At 37.1% G+C, this 18,477-nt stretch overlaps 1 protein-coding gene across 2 annotated transcripts in view; it reads right to left on the bottom strand.

Moving 5' to 3' along the window:
- The window catches only part of PDSS2 (decaprenyl diphosphate synthase subunit 2), a 110,912-nt gene that overhangs the window by 12,239 nt on the left and 80,196 nt on the right, over positions 1-18,477 (bottom strand). The window contains exons 4-6 of one of the 2 annotated variants that reach the window (XM_065735553.1): positions 12,357-12,431; positions 4,067-4,237; positions 2,274-2,405 (exon numbers count right to left, since the gene is read on the bottom strand). In XM_065735553.1, the coding sequence (XP_065591625.1) occupies positions 2,274-2,405; positions 4,067-4,237; positions 12,357-12,431 (378 nt within the window). The remainder of the gene's footprint in view (positions 1-2,273; positions 2,406-4,066; positions 4,238-12,356; positions 12,432-18,477) is intronic. The other variant, XM_065735562.1, reaches the window with a different exon arrangement.

Here is an 18,477-nt window from a genome sequence, read left to right as displayed (position 1 = left end):
TTTGTTTAAAACCTGGTGGGCTAAGATGAGTTCTAGACCTGTTTGTAAAGGTTTTTCTGTGTTTGTTTGTTTCAATTTTAAGAATACAAGGCTTTCCAAAATCTCAGGACTGCATATAGCAGCTATTTCAATACTTTGTTGAGAGGTCAGCCTTAAAGCATTTGTCTGCAATGGTGTTTCTCTGAAACTATTTAGAGCTGGATTTTTAAAAAAGAAAGAAAACACCCCAAAAATAAACACATTTCAGGACTCTACTCCACAGCCCATACTGCTTTTCAAATAAGACAGCTGAACAAACCATTCATTGGTCATTTTACTTTTAAATACAAAAAAGTTGGAGGGATTTGATGGTAAAATCAGTGAGAATAGGTCTCTGGTCTTTGCGGATGATCATTCATTCCTGTACGTATCAGTTTATGCATGTGTGCACATACACATGTATATACATCTACAACTTTTTTTCTCTCTTAGAGACATAGCTTCCCTCTGTATGCATCCCAAGTTTATTTAAAGACAGTTTCTGAACTTCCAAACCAGAAGCTAATCTGCTTGAAATACATATATTCACAGTGATGATGCAGTCTTCCACATGAGGTGATCTGGCAAGGCTTGCTTTTTCCAAATAAAGAAACAAGAGGGCTTTTAAAAAGTCTCCAGCCCTGCAGCAAGAAGGTGCATATGGCTGCCTCTATTCTAAAGCTACTGTAGGAACAGCGCCTGTTTTTGGACTTGTGACAAGGGAACTGTGGTGAAACAACCACAAAAAGTCCTGGGTTCCACAGCAGTTCAGGCATCTTTGATTAAGACAGGCATGACAGGCAGTAAGTCCAGGCCACATACTTTGTATTTAAGGTACTGTACTTCCTATCACTTCAGCTATGTACTGCATGTCACTTCTTTCCCCTTCAGCAAAAACTGCTTCACTGTTTGTATCATGCTCATTTTTGGTATAAGAATTAGCAAGCAGACAGACGGCACTACGGGAACCCTGCAGCCTCCTCTAGATTCTGCAGATGGGAAATGGTTTCAAAGCCTTTATAAAGTGTGCTGTGGTAATACCATTATTCTCCAACTGCAATCATCTAAACCCATTTACATTCAACTCACATCTAAGCCTTGTTTTGAGACTGTAGAATTTGAAATTTTCTCATCATATATTACGAACGATCATCTTCTAATTTCAAATTGACATTAAGTTTGTTTTGGTTCAAGATTCACACACACACAGTACCATTGCAAGGTTGTAGATGCTGCACACACATCCCAGAATTTCACTGCTGTCAAGACTATGCCTCTTGCTTGTGGTATGTGGAGGCAGACTGCAACCTGGCCATTGTAAAAGGAGAATTAGCTCAAACTTTACGTCCTGTGATACTGAGTTCTGCTTTCAAATCAAGAAGGAAAGAAGCCATCAGCAGGCATGGCTTAAAATAATATGTTTGCAGGGAGCATTACCAAAGGCAGCAGACTTTCTCCTGAAGAATCAGTGTAACAACAGCAGGAATTTCCAAACAGAAATTATCACAGCTGTTTAGACAGGCAAAACATGTGATACAGGAACACAACAGAATGCTAATTTTGATCATTTTTGTGTGTCTTCCCCTCTTTCTCCTCCCTGCTCTCTTGTATAGTTATCTATTGTATTTCAACACACAGGAAGTCATTCATAGTTCCCCACAGTTCTATATGGTCATGTAAAACAGAAATATGCTACATACCTATCTTTCTTTTATACCCTTCTTTATCTAAATGCTAGAGGAAAGATAACTGAATGAAGAGAACTGAGAATGAGGATGTTGACCAGCTAGATGTCACAAATAATTTGTAGCGGACAGGAAGCCATGTCTCCCAGGTCTTTTCCCTCTGTTGAAAGTTACTGATCCCAGAGAAAAGTTAGCTGGAGAAAATGTGTACTTATTTTCTGACCACTATGGTGCAAATTTCTCTGCTTTACACTGACAGTGAAAGTAGGTTTAAGCTAAGATATGAGACTTTGTACAAATAGTAAGGGACATATGCTCTATGGAAATGAATCCACTTGTTACACTGACACACAGAAGTCTGACGGAGCTCATTTGTCAATTTCATCCTTCAATTTCACCCTCTTGAAATAATGAAAGAGAGAGGTGTTACGTATTGGAGAGAAGATGTAAAAACCTGTGCATTATCTCATCTGATGTCAGTTTCTGTGTCTCTCTGTAGGTTGAAAGCACAGACAGGAAGAGAGATAAAAATGGCAGATGTAGGCAATTCTAAACAATGTTTTAACTTACCTCTCTGATCTGTTTAATCCACGCATCCCTTCCAAGGAATTCCTGATGAAGGACTGCAGGAGCACAATTCAAACTGAAAGCCATGACATCACTAGAACTTTCTTTAACAAATGGCTGAAGGTCTGAATGTAGCTGAAAGAGAAGAACATTTTTTTCCAGCTTCCAGAAACAGACTATACATTTATATCTATCAATTCAAAGCCCATATTCTACAGCTACTTGCCATTTTCTGCTTTGACACTTGCATTTTGTTTTCACTTCAAGTCAGGGGGAGGGAGATGAAGAGGGAGAAGCACTGCAGTGGCAGAAAGTTGTGATAAAGACAATTATGTAGAGTTATCTCCAAATAAATAGGTAAAGGTCAGCTTGTGGAGCTGGGCAAGTGATGGGACACAGTCAAGTAAGGCATTGCTGAAAGGAAAGAAGTGTAAAAAAAACTATAAAAGGAGGAATGATTTAGTCTTTGTTGAGAAGCAGATCCGTTTTTTGTCTTTTAAGGGTAATGCATTCAATGTACTTCTCAATAACTGAAGAAGTTGATGTAGTATGACCTATTTTCTGACAAAGGAAATATTACACAGCCAGTAGCCTTCTATGAAAATCATGTAATCCTTTATACATAAACATATTGATAACAGAGAGAGTATTAATATTAAAGCATACACTAAACATATTAAAGCCATAGTCTGAACTAGAAGTAGTTTACTCTCAGAGCTGTAACTAGTTATAGCACATAGCAATATCTGCATGTCAATGAAGTCATCATTTTGAAAACCACTTCCTCTTCCTGGAGGAACTAGAAACCACATAAACCGAGTAGAAGCGGATGGGAGGTCTGTTTGCCTGTCTCAAGCAACATCTTCCTTTACAAGTACTGCAGTACAGATGGAGTGAAGGCAAAGCAAGAGTGCTGAAGACCTCAATTTCCCTACTGTATTTTGCTTTGTACTAGCTCTAGCTGTGGACTGAAAGACTTCCAATGATTGAAGAAAATATATCTGTCCAGTTTCCAGTGAAGAAAATGCAACTTTCTGGAATACTTTAACTCAAATAAAAGTTCACTAAGTGGATGCGCTCCTGACCTGAGCTGGAATTGCCAGAGATACACTTCTGTGCAAGGCCAGTGAGTTCCCACAGAGGATGAGCAGAAATCTTAAACCCGCACAGACATTTTGCAGTTATTGTTTCACCTTAGCACAAGGGAGGGTCAGAGACTTTCTCTGGGAAATCCTACTGCTGAAGATGTTTAGGCTGCTACCATCCTCATCTGGTTACCTCCCTTGCTGTGCATCACCTACTACCTCTGGAAGTTACCTCCAGAGCACATCAGCCAGAAGAGAACACATGCAGGTACTTCAGCCACTGCAGCTCCTGCCTCAGCCTCATGTGCTGCTGCAGGAAGCTGAACTCATTGGCACAAACACCTGCATGGAGGCTGCTTGACACCCAACTCCTGCTTCCTTCTACAATTCCTGCTTCTGGGACAGTGGCTTCAAGAAGAATGTGTGAGCATGGAAAGTAAAGCTTTAAGACGCTACAGACAGCAGAACTAGGGGGACTTTTAACAGGGCCTTGAATGAAATGGCCAGAAATGTGATTTTGCCAGCTCATAAGCACTGTTCATACCAGCAGTTTCTGCAAATATTATACAAGGCAGTGGTCAAACCTCTCAGTACCAGTGACCTGCTGACAAAGGTCTGTGGCATAACGGTGTTACAGAACAGAGCTCAAGACCAAAATATTTTGCAAGTTTCTCCAATTTTAAAATCACAGATTGAAAGAAAAAGGTGTACCTTATGACTCATGGACATGTGCTTCCCGTACTGAAATGCCATGTCCTGAATCTCAGCGCTGTGCTTTGCTAGTTCCATTGCAGCCTGGCAGCTCTTTGCCAGCAAGGCACTATGTGACAGGAAAACCTGTTTCTTCCACGTAGATATTCTGATATCATCTGTAAGACAGTTCTGCAAATGAAAGAAAGGTGAAAATGAAAACACCAAAACTGCAACTGCGTCAGCTCGTAGAAGATAGCATTGTAGCAACAGAAAATGCAACACGTGGTAAGAAACAAAACTCTGGATGCCAAGGTGCTTAAGAGAAGTGCTTTAGGGGTAAGGTAGAGAAAAATACCAGAATAAATATGCCAGAAGCTTCAACAAACAGCATTTTCATGATTCCACACAGATCTTTTTATAAACGACTTACTATTATCCTGAACATTAACAGTCAATTATACTCCTTCTGTGAGAAAAAAGAAAGCAGAAAGCAAACTACATCTGTATTTCAGCCTCTTGCCAGTAACTAAGAACCAACAATCCCAAACTCATAGGATGCCATCTGAGAAGTCATTATCATTTCTTCTTTGCAGTTACGGAAAACAAAACAAAACAAAACAAAAACCCAAGATGCAAACAAACAAAAAGTCACAAATGCTGGAGAAAGTGTTAGAAATGCACGTAGAACTGCGATAGAAAGATGAAGGAGAGTGATGGAGTGTGGAGAGTGATGGAGGACTTGTACCTCTTCCTTCTCAGGGAAGATTGAAAGTATTTCAAAATAAATAGATATAGCCATGCTTTAGAAAAGTCAGGTATTAACATTCCCAGAGAGCTGACACAGATCTCAGTGATGCCTCTAGTGAACTTTATCACTTTGACTGTAAGGTCAAAGATGTTTAACGCTTCCCCAAATTCTCAATATCTAAAAAACTAATTTGAATTACTTTCTACAAAATGGAAATGTGTTTTAGTTAACATGAATCCCATCTTCTCTTCCCCAAACAGCAATTCATTTGTGTCGGTATTCCACTATTTTACTAATGAGTATTTAAATCTAGAGGTGACACGTAATCTTTCTCACATATACACATCACTGTTACACCTGTAGGTATTCTCTGAATAAAAAAACGAAACTAAAATAGAAAAACTTAAAATGAAAAACCTAAAATCAGTAAAGAGAAACTCCAGAAAAAAATAATCAGGCATATACACGTTAAAAAGTTGGCAATTCTCAGTTCAGTCAAATCTATAACATACACTAAACCAAAACATTATTCAAACAGCAATATAAAAATCTCCAATACAACAAGCATTTTCCTTCAAAGTGACGTCAATTACATTATTTAGCAATGAGCAAGTAGTAATTCTGCGTGACCCTATAGTTTTCTCACAAGGTATTATCTGTCATGAAATTGGTAACAAATGAAATAGAATCCATCCGTTCAGCTCTAATTTTCCTCCCTTATGGATATCACCCAGAAGTGCTGTGTTACAAGGGAGAGGATAATTTGAGACTAATGGAAAAAGTAGGAGAATTCTGCAATGCCAAGTAACACAGTGCTGTATCAAAATTCCACTGCTTTCAGACATACTATTAACTTATACAAGGAAAGTGAAGAACAGAAAAACCACATGTTTGCTATTATGTATTTGATAACTTACAAAGTCAAGCCTGAATTTTCCTCATGTTTCATTTCACTGTTGTAATTTTGTTTTAATATCTTGACTCAGCCCAGAGCATGTGCAAATTCCCATGACTGGCAAAATGTCAAAATGAGCATTTAATTCAAGTAGTTTGCTATGTATCAAGTTATAGGGTTTTTTTTTTTGGTTTTTTTTTCCCCCACTCAGATATAGATGAATTTATTTTCAATTTAAAATCAGAAGCTCTTGGAAGACGCAACACAATCTTTTCCATAACAACCAATCTGCTCAGAGAAAGAACAGTATTTACTAAAATTTGCTGGATGATACTGGAAACTGGCAGCGATTTTTATAATTATTTGTTTTAAATCTAACCGAGACAAAAATATTCTTAAGATATCCTTAAATAGTTTATGAAGTTAAAATATCTTTCAGAGCATCCACAAGTTGAATATTTTAGCTTGTGTAAGCCCTTGAACAGTAAGAGAAATGCAGACATTATCAAATAATGCAGGTACTGAAGCAGCTTAAACAGCCATTCCAACTCGATGCACTTGAGGAAATAGATTCTACGATGTTAGAAAAATACATTCTTTTTAACAAGTTCAGATTTCACCACCTGACTGCCATAGGTAAGCACAATGTAAAGCTTCATGCATCTAGAATGGACATACAGCTTCCAAAAAATGACAAGAACCTGAGGCATTTAAAAAATATAGTACTGCAGTCTTAAAAACATTGGTATTGTGAACCCCTGGGTTACAGAAAGAAGCAAGGTCTAAAAATGAATTGCACTCATATGGATGTGCCTTAACATATGAGCTTGCAAGCCGAAATATAACTGATTTTAGTCACAAAAAATCTTGTGACCACATATTTCTAAAGCTTCTGCTTGTTAAGAAGATAGAAGCAAATACAACTGTTCTTCAGAAAAATTTTCCTACAAATGAAATATCATTTTTCCCTTTTTTCAAAAAAAAAAAAGAAAATTTTCATGCTATACAACTATTTGATGATGACACTGTAGTCCTGCATAACTACCAATGTTGAGAACTAAACATGACTTTAAAATATCAAGGAAAAAAAAGAAACTAGTTCTATTTTGAGGTGATGTGAAATCTGAAATGGTGGTGTTTATTATCTTTATTAATTCTAGCTGTAGCGGACAGCACTCAGACATTCAACGCCTACAAAGGGACCTCATTACAAAGTTCTGCCCTCAAGAGGTGGGTCCAGATCCCCATCAACTTTCATGCTGTTTGTGTAGCAGAGGCTGGGTGAAGACAGCTGAATCCCTCACCATCCCCCAAAAAAGCAATCAATTCCAGGACCAGATACACTTTGAGGAGTGCTGGCATGGGAGTACAATGAAAATACCTGAACCACCTCAGTCAATCACCACTTCTACACAAGTTACGCTCAAGAAAAATGGTCCTCAAGGGTCTAATAGCAGGTTTGCTTTTCTTGTGAACATGTTTTGATAATTCACACTCACAGTTTGAAAACTTCAAGAATCAGTGTTTTAAAAACTAATTTTTCAAAGCAGTAACTGGAAAAGGGAAATTAAGAACAGCTAAGGGTGCTCCCAGTTTTATTAATGTCAAGGTCAGTTACTGTCTTGTGAGTTAAGAAATTGGATAGTTGAGAGATTTTTTCTGTTAAGCTATTTCTGTAATTTAAATTGTCTGAAACCATCATCCCAGGCAATAGGAAAGAGAGAACTCTCAGAAAATGAAATCATGGGACAAAATATGCAGTCATAACCATGAAGAGGGGCAGGTACTTGTAGTTACAGTAACAAGTATCCCCAGTGCAAAAGTGGTGTGATTTGTCACGCCAGAGAAGATGTTTATACACAGTTTAGCTGAAAACATATTCAGAGAAACATGAATGAAAATTGTTTCTTAGAAGTGCACAAAATCATATGTAAAAACAGGAAAGAGTAGAAGTCAGATACAGATCACATAAAGGGAAGCTTTATTTTAATCCATACGACGGCAGCTCTTTCTAAGCCATCTGCTGTCACACAAAATGATCAGGATGTCTGAACCTCTTGTATACCAAACTTTAGAGTTCAATTCTCAACGGGCAAATAATCCACATAAACACAGAGAAATACTCTGAAACACTTCTACCATTTAAAAGTTTTACATTAGGTAGTTCAAGAACCCCTATTTTACGTCAGTAAAATCCAATTATGGATCTCTCTAACTATGGCAGTACCTTGCAAAACATCTTGCATATGGTTCATATAAGCTTTAAACAGATGTATTCCTGCCTGCTGGACATGACAAGGCATGTTTTATTGGTCTGTTATATGTCTTCAGTGTTTTTGGAGGAAGGAGGGAGTCTGCAAATGGGTCAACAGCATCCTTACTGATTACCTAATACTTTTTACTGTGAAACAGTGAATGAGAAAAAAAAAAAGTTGAAAAACTATAATAAATTAAAATCTCTCTTCACATCTGTTACTTTTAAATTTCTCTGGAAAAACCTAGTATTTAAAAGACAAAAGGAATAAACAACTAGCATTAGCCTTCTTTTCAGCTATGCTTTCCCCCACTCCAACACATTTACCTATTCTTTTCACAGGCACTTTTTTACTCAGATTCCATATTTCAACATTCCCTTTCGTCTTGCAAAAGAAAACTTCTTTTTTCAAGTAAGAGCTCTGACTGCTGCCCTACTAAAAGGTGGATAACATTACTCACAACCCATTTGATTTACCTTCTATGGTATAATTTATAAGCAAATCCATTATTTGCAGTATATACTCATCGCGTTCCAGTTGATGAACATGTGCAGAATCCCAAAACATTACTCCTCAAAGCAGGACCAGTGACCAAATATCAATGAAGAATTTTCTTCAGTGCATGCAGTCTGTACTTCGCAGGAAAATAAATTTCTGCTCATTTTTGAAACTATGTTATGCTAAGCCTGTTAATACCTGTTAATTCAATAATTTGTACAACGAGTACTTGCTACTAAAAGATTTCTTTTTCATAATTGACTTACATACTAATTCTATCCAATATTAAAAAAAATCAATTGAAAATTTCAAAAATACTTAACAGCCACCAGAAGAATATCTTTGAAACAGTAATATCTTATGTAATAGTCTCATTCTGATACTAAAAATGAGGTTTGGTAATGCACATCAAGCATCAGCTGGATAATTTGGAGGTGAGAAAAAAAGAACACTACAGTTTCCCAAGAAGATCCATAATACTTTAAAAAACAGTCTGCCAAGTAGCGTATAAGATCCAACACATTCAAGTATTTGTTAAACGATCTGGGACATTAAGACAGAAGCTTTCTAAGACAGAAGCTTTCTGAAAATGCAAAAGTACTCTGAGCTAGCAAAAAATTCAGAAACCCTCAGCCTTGTATAAGTAGGAATTAGAGATCCAGCACAATGTTTTGTTCCGTTAAAAATAGACACTGTAATCATGAATGAGGGCCATGTTAGGCAAATTTAATCACAGGACTCACTAAAGGCATACATTTTTACTGCCAAATTAGAACTAGATGCAGGAGAGGCAAATGGGGAGCAGGAATGGTGTCCTTTAGTCACAGAATTTTGGGTTCTGACAAGGGATTTACCACAAAGCTGCAAAAATTTATTGTACTGCTCCTTTCTGTTCCAGTTTACAGTCCAGAACATTAGCTGAAGCCACCAATGCAATCTCTTCAACCACAACATCTATTTACTACTTGCAACAAAAGTGGCAGCCCTAGTCTTCAGGCAACCAAAGGCAACGCTTTATGGGTAGGACTGCCACTGCAAATAAAGATGAAAAATTAAGACATTTAATCTTTATTTTCCTCCATTCTACATAGACCTAATGACCCACTGTAAAAAGCCAATCAAGAATGACCAAGCAGAACATAGTATGGCTGCAGGAATGCATGCAGTTTTACAGAAAGGGAAGTGGTAATGAGAGTTGTCGAATCATTAAATCTGTTACACATCTTCAATAGTAAATAAGGTCAGCCTTGTCAGGTCAAAGGATCCTTTTAGTTTTCCTACAGGGTCATTCAAATGAAGCAAATTGAAAATACATTCTTGGCTAAACATGAACTAAGGATCTCAAAGGGGAAAGGTGAATTTTGCTAAGTTATTTTTATCTGAAGTAAAAGATAAAAAATATCCAGCAAAGCTCAAACAACTCAGTGCTGAGCAAGAAATGAGTCCATTTTATGCTACTGAGAAGTTTTATAACAACTGTATTAACGGCATACTTAACATAAGAACCACAACCTTCCTGCCTCAAAAAGAGGGAAAAAAGTGAGAAGACATCCTTCCACTTTTCTAAATTTAAGATATTCTCAGCAGTGAAAATGTCATTAATAACATCCCTATGCCCTACTGTTAAAAAGAAAGTAAGCTTGACATTTGAGACTTAGTTGCAGAGTAGATTAAAGAACTTGTCTTACCTCCAGGAAACGTCATTAAGATTCTGGTTTTGGTCAAGTTGCAGTTGGTGATGGAAGGAAGATGCACAAAAGGTACAAATAAGACTAATAACTGACTTAGACCATTTTGCAATCTCTGCTAAAGAGATGGTCAGCATATGAATGGGACACTGCTCAGCAGAATAGCAAGAAAAACAGCAGGGATACATCTGATACACAACAAGAAACTGCAGTTCTCAAAGGACAAGATTACAAAAAAACAAAACCAGATGCTACACTTCTTTGCTCTAGGTCTCAAGAGGCCACATACAACCCATTATAAAACTAAACTTCAGACATTGTCATTTAATTTTCAGTACCTACTACTATGCCATCATACAAATTACATTTTGAATTAACAGGGTTTCTCCTAGGAAGGGTATGCTGTACTTCCAGCTCTTGTTAGACAGAAAAAGTCACTAAAACAAAATAAGTCTTTTCTACTTGTAATTGGGCCAGGGTAGGTAAATACCACGCAGCTGTGCATACTGCATCTCACACTTCATCTGCACCCTACACCTGGAGTGATTCAGTAATGCAAGAGAAAATAATTCTTTTCAAGCTCCTCTAAGATGTTATAATTGTGTCAGGACTGCCAGCTTGGCATTTTGCTGAATGAAGAAAAAGAAGAGTTTGACCTTCTGTGATGGCAAGAGCCCAACAGTCCTCAACACTTCTCATTTATACAGTACCCATTGTTAAAATATAGTCTCATTGATGGGATCAACTAATAGAGCTAAAGCTACTCCTAAAAACAGCAGTTGCTCTTCTAAATACAACGTATCTGGGGTTTATTTGTATTTAGAAAACTGCCTGAATACAGAAAATACAATTCTTTGCAAAGATCTCAAAGATGCTATCTATTTTAGTGTGTAACCCAGAGGGCAGACCTAGCAAGCAACCCACAGGCTGAAGTTCAGCTTACAGTTTCGAGCCCAGCACTGTGTCCTTCTGTGGCACATCCACAGCCTGATGCTCTCCACTTTGCCCACTGTGTTTTTGCCTGGTGTGGAGCTGCCAATGCAGGTGTCTACTGTGGCAGTAACCTGTACGAGCTGCTGATTCATGCTGCTGCATACTGCAAAATGGCAATAGAAAGCCAGAAGAGTAATCTGAATAAACAGCACACACAAAAGTATTCATAAACATCCACCATCTTACACACTGAACATTAAGACACAGGTCTCTGAGGAAAACTAGGCACATGAGGAGAAATATATGTATATTTCAGTGGATTTTAAGATACATATTCACACATTCACTATGAATCTATGAATCTATAAGCATCGCTGATGATTTCCATACTGTGAAAACTTGCTATTTAATACCTGCAGAGCTTAGGACAATTTTAAATTATCAATGTCTGAACATGCTAAGCCAATACAAGATGAAACTCAGTTTTGCTCCAACATCCTGCTCGAGCCAACTTATTTCAAGTAAGTTTTTTGTATCTCTACAAACATCCTTAAATATTCCACTAAAGACAAAAGTACAGATCTAATTTGATAATTTTTCATTATGGTTCTTGCCACACAAATTAAAACACAGGATAGTGACACAGGACATCCATAATTGCTCTTGAAGAGAGAAATGATTCTTTGGTGTGAAACACTGGCTGCCACCATCTCTTCCCACACCAACTTTATAATACACGCACACGACCTACAATGGAGAAAAGTGTAGTACTACATTTCTACCTCCTCAGCACAAAAGAGATATTGAAGTTATCAAAGTTAAACATTGAAAAATGAATACACTGAAGAAGAAAAGACCTCATGTAACTATGGGATTCAACATTTTGTCTAAGACTTTGTGTACTTATAGTTTGAAAATTAAGAGTCTTAACAATTGCCTATTAATGATGTTAACAACATTATAGTACATTTCTTTAACAAAACCTTGACTAGAAGCGTTTGGAAAGTTCACAGTAAGACATGTTCAGAGTTCCTGGTAGTAATATCTGATATTATTTTATTAAGCACTCATAGAAACAGAACAGTTCTCTGAGAATTTCTGGAAAGGTTCAGTGTTCACAGGTGTCACAATGACACTACTTCTGAAACTCAAAATAACTGCAGCTCTTCCCCACCCCACCCTTCCTCTTCTGTTTCAAACAGATTAAAAAGTCACCACGTTTACTGTAGTCACCGTAGTCAAATTAATATCACCAAATGCCTTGGGTATGTGAAACTACTGAAATTCTTACCTCAGATGATTTTGAATTTTCATAGTAGATTCCTTGAACTAAATCACCAATAGCACTTGATATAAGTTCCACAACCTGTAAAAGAAAAGGAAAAAAAAAAAAGTCTTACATCTTTACTAGTAAATTTAGCCATAATTAAAAAAGCTACTGCCAGATTTCCAAATGGTTTACAACTCCCTTTGCAGAAAGCTAGATGTGAAAGACTGTGGGACTTACCAGGATATATTCTGCGCAATCTCCCTGCTAAAGCCTGTACTGCCATAACTCTTCTATCAAACTTTTAAGCAATACATAAAACTCAATATATATATATTTAAAATACGGAGTGTAGTCACAAGACATTCACAAAGCTACCAAATCCCAGTTCATGAATATAAGACAATACCTCATCTGGGCTTTGTTTTGTTCTATTGTTTTTGTTTCCTGCCAAGTAAATACTTCACAATACCTCTCATTGGGAGCTGTTAAAATTCCAATCTTCGTGGCTAATACAGAAAAGTCAGAATCCATAGAAAGGTAACCTTTCAAACGTGATCATTTGGTATTTGGGTGCCCTGGGAATGCACTGTGGATGTATTTAGCGCATGGCCTGAGGCTCAGCTGTACCACATACTCTGGAAGTCTGCAACACGGGAATGATTAAATCAGATTTATCAATCTGTATTATCTTCAGGGTTCAGACTTTTTGTTTTATTCAAGTGAAGCCTAAAAATCTGAACTTGATCCAGAACGTAAAACAAGCATTCCATGGTCTCCCTGGAACTACTGTACAATTTAGAGTTGTGCACATGAACTGTCTTAATTGGAATAAAATACTCAGATTCACTGTAAAATTAAATACAGGCATTTCAAATAAGCACACCTTAAGGCTACCCCTGTAGTTTTAATTTCTTGAATGCTTCATTTCCTATGCATATGATTCTATATCTGATTCCCCTTTTTGCTTCCTAAATTCAACCTTGTTCTTATTGAATTAAGATTTAGTTTCAGTTTTTATCATTCTTGTAACTGAACACAAGAAGTCAAATGATAAAACCCCTAACAGAAAGATATTTTAACATTGAGGCAGACTTTATTTGATAATAAAAACACATTTGCATGCTAGTTTTCAGTACTAGCAGAAAGGTTGTGTTTTTTGTTATTTTTTTTATACGCTTGTTCATATACATATTCATACACACACAGCAAGCGCTAACTTTAGAAATGCTGCTGATTAAAAGTCATGCTTTTTTCTTGCAATGCATATGGGTTAATTTGGAAGACCTATAAAAACAGCCTAAAAAAATATCACATCGCCCTTTAGGAAACTAGATACCTAAGAATTATTGTAGCAATATGAACTGCAGAGGAACTGAAAGGACAATGATCCTACAGTGTTACCAGATGTGCTGAGTTATTTAAGTGGGGAACAGAGAAAATGAGTGCTTGTTTTTTTTCTTTTTCCTTCTTTTTTTCTTTTTCTTTTTTCTTTTTTTTTTTTTTAAGGTATCAGATAAGCACTATTCCCAAATCCAGGAGGATTGAGTATCGCCAATAGGTCTATGAAAGTCTGTAACAAAATGCCCAAGATCAGATTGTATTACAGTTTATACAAGCAACATCCCAAGATTCTTCTGATGGCTAGGACACATAATACAGATCAATCACTCGCTAAAAAATGTTATGGTTTGTGAAACAGTCTGAGCTCAGAGACCTACACTGGTAATACGAAGAGGAATTTACAAAGACACTGAGTCCTACTCTAAATGTCAAAGTGATAGTATGAACTTTTAACAATGCATCTGGCTCTGGATAACTAGACCTTTTCCTCTCTCTCCTGAAACTCTAGACTAAGCAAGACCCTGTTTTGGGGTTTCTTCTTTCCATCTCTCCTCTCTTTTTAGTGCAACTCTACTCTCAAAGGCAATTTTAACTGACTTTAAAACAATCTCAGTGAAAACATTTGTGAATAATTGTATCTCTTCCTCTCATAGTTTATAAAACATCTTCAAAGAATTACACGTTCACTACTTAGAAGATTCCATATATTAAACATAATTAGGCCTTCAGTAACATATTCTCACTAAATGTCAGATAGAGTTTAATAATAGCAATATTTCCTTTCTTTTCAAATCTCTTCTTTTCTCTCACAAATTATTTTTCTAAGGTAAACACAAAGCCATACAGATCATTACCAGGAATGAGGTTCCAGTTACAAGAGCACAGTGGGATGCTTGCATGAGTCTGTTACTTCATTGCCCCTTAATCTGATCTATGAAAAGTATCTGCTACATAACATCAGTGGCCTGGGGTCTTGGGTGCTGGAGAATGCAGTGAAAAACGAGGGAAATGGCTATTTTTCCTCTGTGACCCAAACTGACAAAGAGGAATACAGATTATTACAGATTCAATAGTATTCATTTGATCAATGATACACTGTCTTGTACTTCTTTAGCATTATTTATTAGAAAATTTGAAAGCAATCAAATTGCACTGTAAAATTTATTTCCTTCTGTTTTATATAAGGGAAGAAGAACAATAGGGAATTGATTTTCCCCAAAGTCATGTAACATGCCAGTGGAAGAACAGAAAACGGTATCCAGGTTGCCTCTGTTCTCATCAGTGCTTTTGTCTGACCAGTGTACTGCTCAACACTTCAACATTTCTAAGAAGCAAGCCTGAAGAGTAGGAAAGGTAGACAAAAGTCACACACTCCAAACTGTTTTCTCATTTGAAGATTGAGCTCCATTTTGAAGAAGTTCAAAGACTGGAAAAGAGAAGAAAAGACAGCCAGAACTAGTGCTTCAAAACAGCAGGATCTCTACAGACCAAAGGCAGGCTATTCATAGTCTCTCTCCCCACTATTTTTCATTCCTCTATGCATTTATGAGCAGTCTAGTCCCTCTCAGGTACTAGAGGTGTGGAGAAGTAGCTTTCTACTCACAGAAAACAAACTTCCACTCCGTATTTTGTTTTCCATTCTGCATCAGTATCATCCAAAGTGGCATCTTCTCTGCCTACCAAAAAAGCAAGGAGGTCTAGTAGCAAACCAGGGGCTGGCCAAGGATTTGTAGGTGATAAGTTAAAGCTCTCATATTTCATACTAATTTTAACACGTTTTGTGCAACAATTTTGCCAGCTTTATTATTATTTTTTTCTTTCTGAAGTAGAACCTAAGACATTTTGTAGAGATGTGATGGTCAAAGCCAGAGCACGGTTGCAGTCAATGGCTCTATCTCCAAGTGGAGGTTGGTGACAAGTGGTGTCCCTCAGGGATCCATCTTGGTACCAGTGCTCTTCACCATTTTTATTGAGAACATAGACAGATGAATTTAGTACACACTATCCTGGTTTTATCAGTGATCCATATCATGACATAATGCAGCAAGCTGCTTGGTGCTGGAGTATAGTACAGAGGAACCACACTTTCTGGGCCTAAGCTCCAGCAGTCTCAGCTATTCTCACCTGGCTTCCAGCTCTGTGAAAACTGGTTACACTGAGAAGAGACAAACTACAATTCCCAGAAGTCTCCAGTACTTCCCACACCATTTCCCAATCCAGGTGATGAGACAGAGCTCTCTGTCCTTCTGGGAGGCCAGTTGTGAGTGCCTGCCAATAAGGACTGGTACTCTCTCTCTTTCCTCACGTTTTTGGTTTGTTTATTATTCTTAATTATTCTGTATTATCCCACATTTCTATTAATAAATTAGTTCCCTTATCTCACTCAAGTTGTTTTTCCTATTTTCCCCCACTTCTCCCATGGGGAGATAGGGATGTTGCACAATTAACTCTTCAAACTGTGACAGCACACTCAGCAAGACTGTAGACAAAACTAAGCTCAGTGGTATAGCTGACACAATAGAAGGAAGGGATGGCCCCAAAGAGACCTGGACAAGCTTGTGAAATGGGACCAAATCAACCTAATAAGGTTCAACAAGGCCAAATACAAGATGTTTCACTTGGGTGAGGGCAATCCCAGATATGTATACAGACTGAGACAAGAACCTCTTGAGAGCAGCCCTGCAGAGGACATGAAAGTGTATGGTTGACTAAAAGTTTGACATAAGAGAACAGTGTGCACTTGCAGTCTTAAAGGGCAACAGTTCACCATGAACACAGGGAAAAGAAATACATGGATAACATTAAAATATTCCCTACTATGGAGACATATAAAGTGTATGACATGATATAAATTCTGGATACAAATGCAAAGCAGAGCGCATGTTCTAACTTCTTTGATACAAATATAAAATAGCTAGAAGTCTGCGCTGTGTTTCAAAATCAGCAGAGGTCTGTAGGTTTGAAGATGAGAGGTTTGGTGAAATGCATTTCACCCTTTTTTGGAACAGTAGCTTATTTGTTAAAAATGCTTTGCTTTAGCTCTTCAAAGTTCTTTAAATTTACTTCAAGTCTTGCTTCTCAAGCTCAGATGTTGACTGAAAAAATACAACAAAGTGGTAGTAAGTTTCCTGGTGGTTTGGAAAAATACTTGGGGTGTTCCAACAGCCACACACTGAAACTCCTCCCTCCCTTTCTGTCCTGAACTCAGACTAAATGTTTCAGACAGGTCACTCAGAGCCAACCTATAAGATAGTTCACGGTACATAATCCTCAAATATTTCCCTATACTCAGTGACATAGAATAGGTGCCAAGTATTCATTGACATAGCTCTAGCAGTGCAGTTAGTTCTTGTCTCCAGTGACCATAAAAAATAGCCATGTATTTTGATTAACATGAAACTTTAAAATAAGAACAAGTGCAGAGAAATCTCAGAATATAAGACATTTTTGTTGGGACTAGAACACTTTCTTCAGAAGTTAGAAGATGTGACAAAGTGTAGTAAAAAAAAAAAAAGGATCTCGGGCCATGTTCACTCTTCACAGGAGTTCAGAACACACTGGATGAAAGGAAGACATTACTGCCATCAGCTTAGCAACTCAAGCAGTCATCTTTGAAATATTTTTTTCAAGTTCACTGCAACATAACACTGAATATATATGTATTTTTCCAAATTCCTAGTTTAAAAACAGAATGAATTTGAGTTCCATTCAATATGTGGTGTTTTTAAATTTTATTTTTTAAATTCAGCAGCTGAACTGAAATTGATTATATAGACCACTCTATGTAGGTGTCTCTCCAGACTCAGATAGTTTCAAGGGGAATGTCAGGGAAAGGATGAAGCTTTACAAGAGGAATGGGAAACAGCAATAGGAAGAACATGACAACAGGTATGTCCTTGTTCCTCATCCTTCCCGATTTCTATTTAACAAACTTCCCTAAGCTTTGCCAAATTCCTTTCTGGAAGAGCCACGAATAATTATTTTACTTCTTAGTCTGTCTCTTTGGGCTGCAGATCTTGAAACAATAATCTTTCCTTAGACACCTGCTGTGACAGACACTCACCCCTTGCTGCTGATGAACAAAACTGAAGACGTTGCAAGACTTCACCGTCCAAGTAAATAAGACAATTCTATCATCAGGAAACTTTAAATATAAGGGTAAAAGTTCCTCTAACTTACATTTGACTATATTGCTATTTTTTTCTCCTCTCAAAACAAGTGTTAATTTTTTGAAATATTTCACACAGAAAAATTAAATGAAAAGTTCTTAAAATCTAATATTCTCCTGCCTTTGACACAGACACACTGCCACACTAAGAAGCTACAGATGAAACTCAGTAAGCAGGTGAAATTGGAGTTTGATTGTTCAATAATATCTAAAAAAAAGAGAGCAAAAACTCTAAGGGATGCTGAGAATACTGAAATTTAATTTCCTGGTAGTTTCCTGAAACATCATTAGTCATACATGTAGAGATGCATGTCAGCTAAGATGTTTTATTTTATGTTACCTTTATTGTATCCCATTGGATTTACTATTTGAGGGTTTTCTCTCTCTTTCTCTCTTTCTTTCTCCCTTCTTTTTATATTTTTCAGCTGCCACTCTTCTTGTTGAAGCACGTGAAAAGGACTCCTCCTCACACTAATCTAATTTCCAAACATATTTTAAACGCTCTCTAAAAACAAATTGATAGTTTTCTTCACTCTATTAACAATGAAGGAGGAAAAATACAAAGTGCAAAGTACACACTTCACCCACATACACAATTTAATAAAAAGGTACATCATAGCCATAAGTATATAC

This window comes from Cyrtonyx montezumae, unplaced genomic scaffold, assembly GCF_038088225.1.
Source record: "Cyrtonyx montezumae isolate F1298 unplaced genomic scaffold, pur_monq_1.0 scaffold_0, whole genome shotgun sequence".
Lineage (NCBI taxonomy): Eukaryota > Metazoa > Chordata > Aves > Galliformes > Odontophoridae > Cyrtonyx > Cyrtonyx montezumae.
Note: the sequence above shows the minus strand (reverse complement) of the source record. Positions and strands in the feature narration are given on the sequence as shown.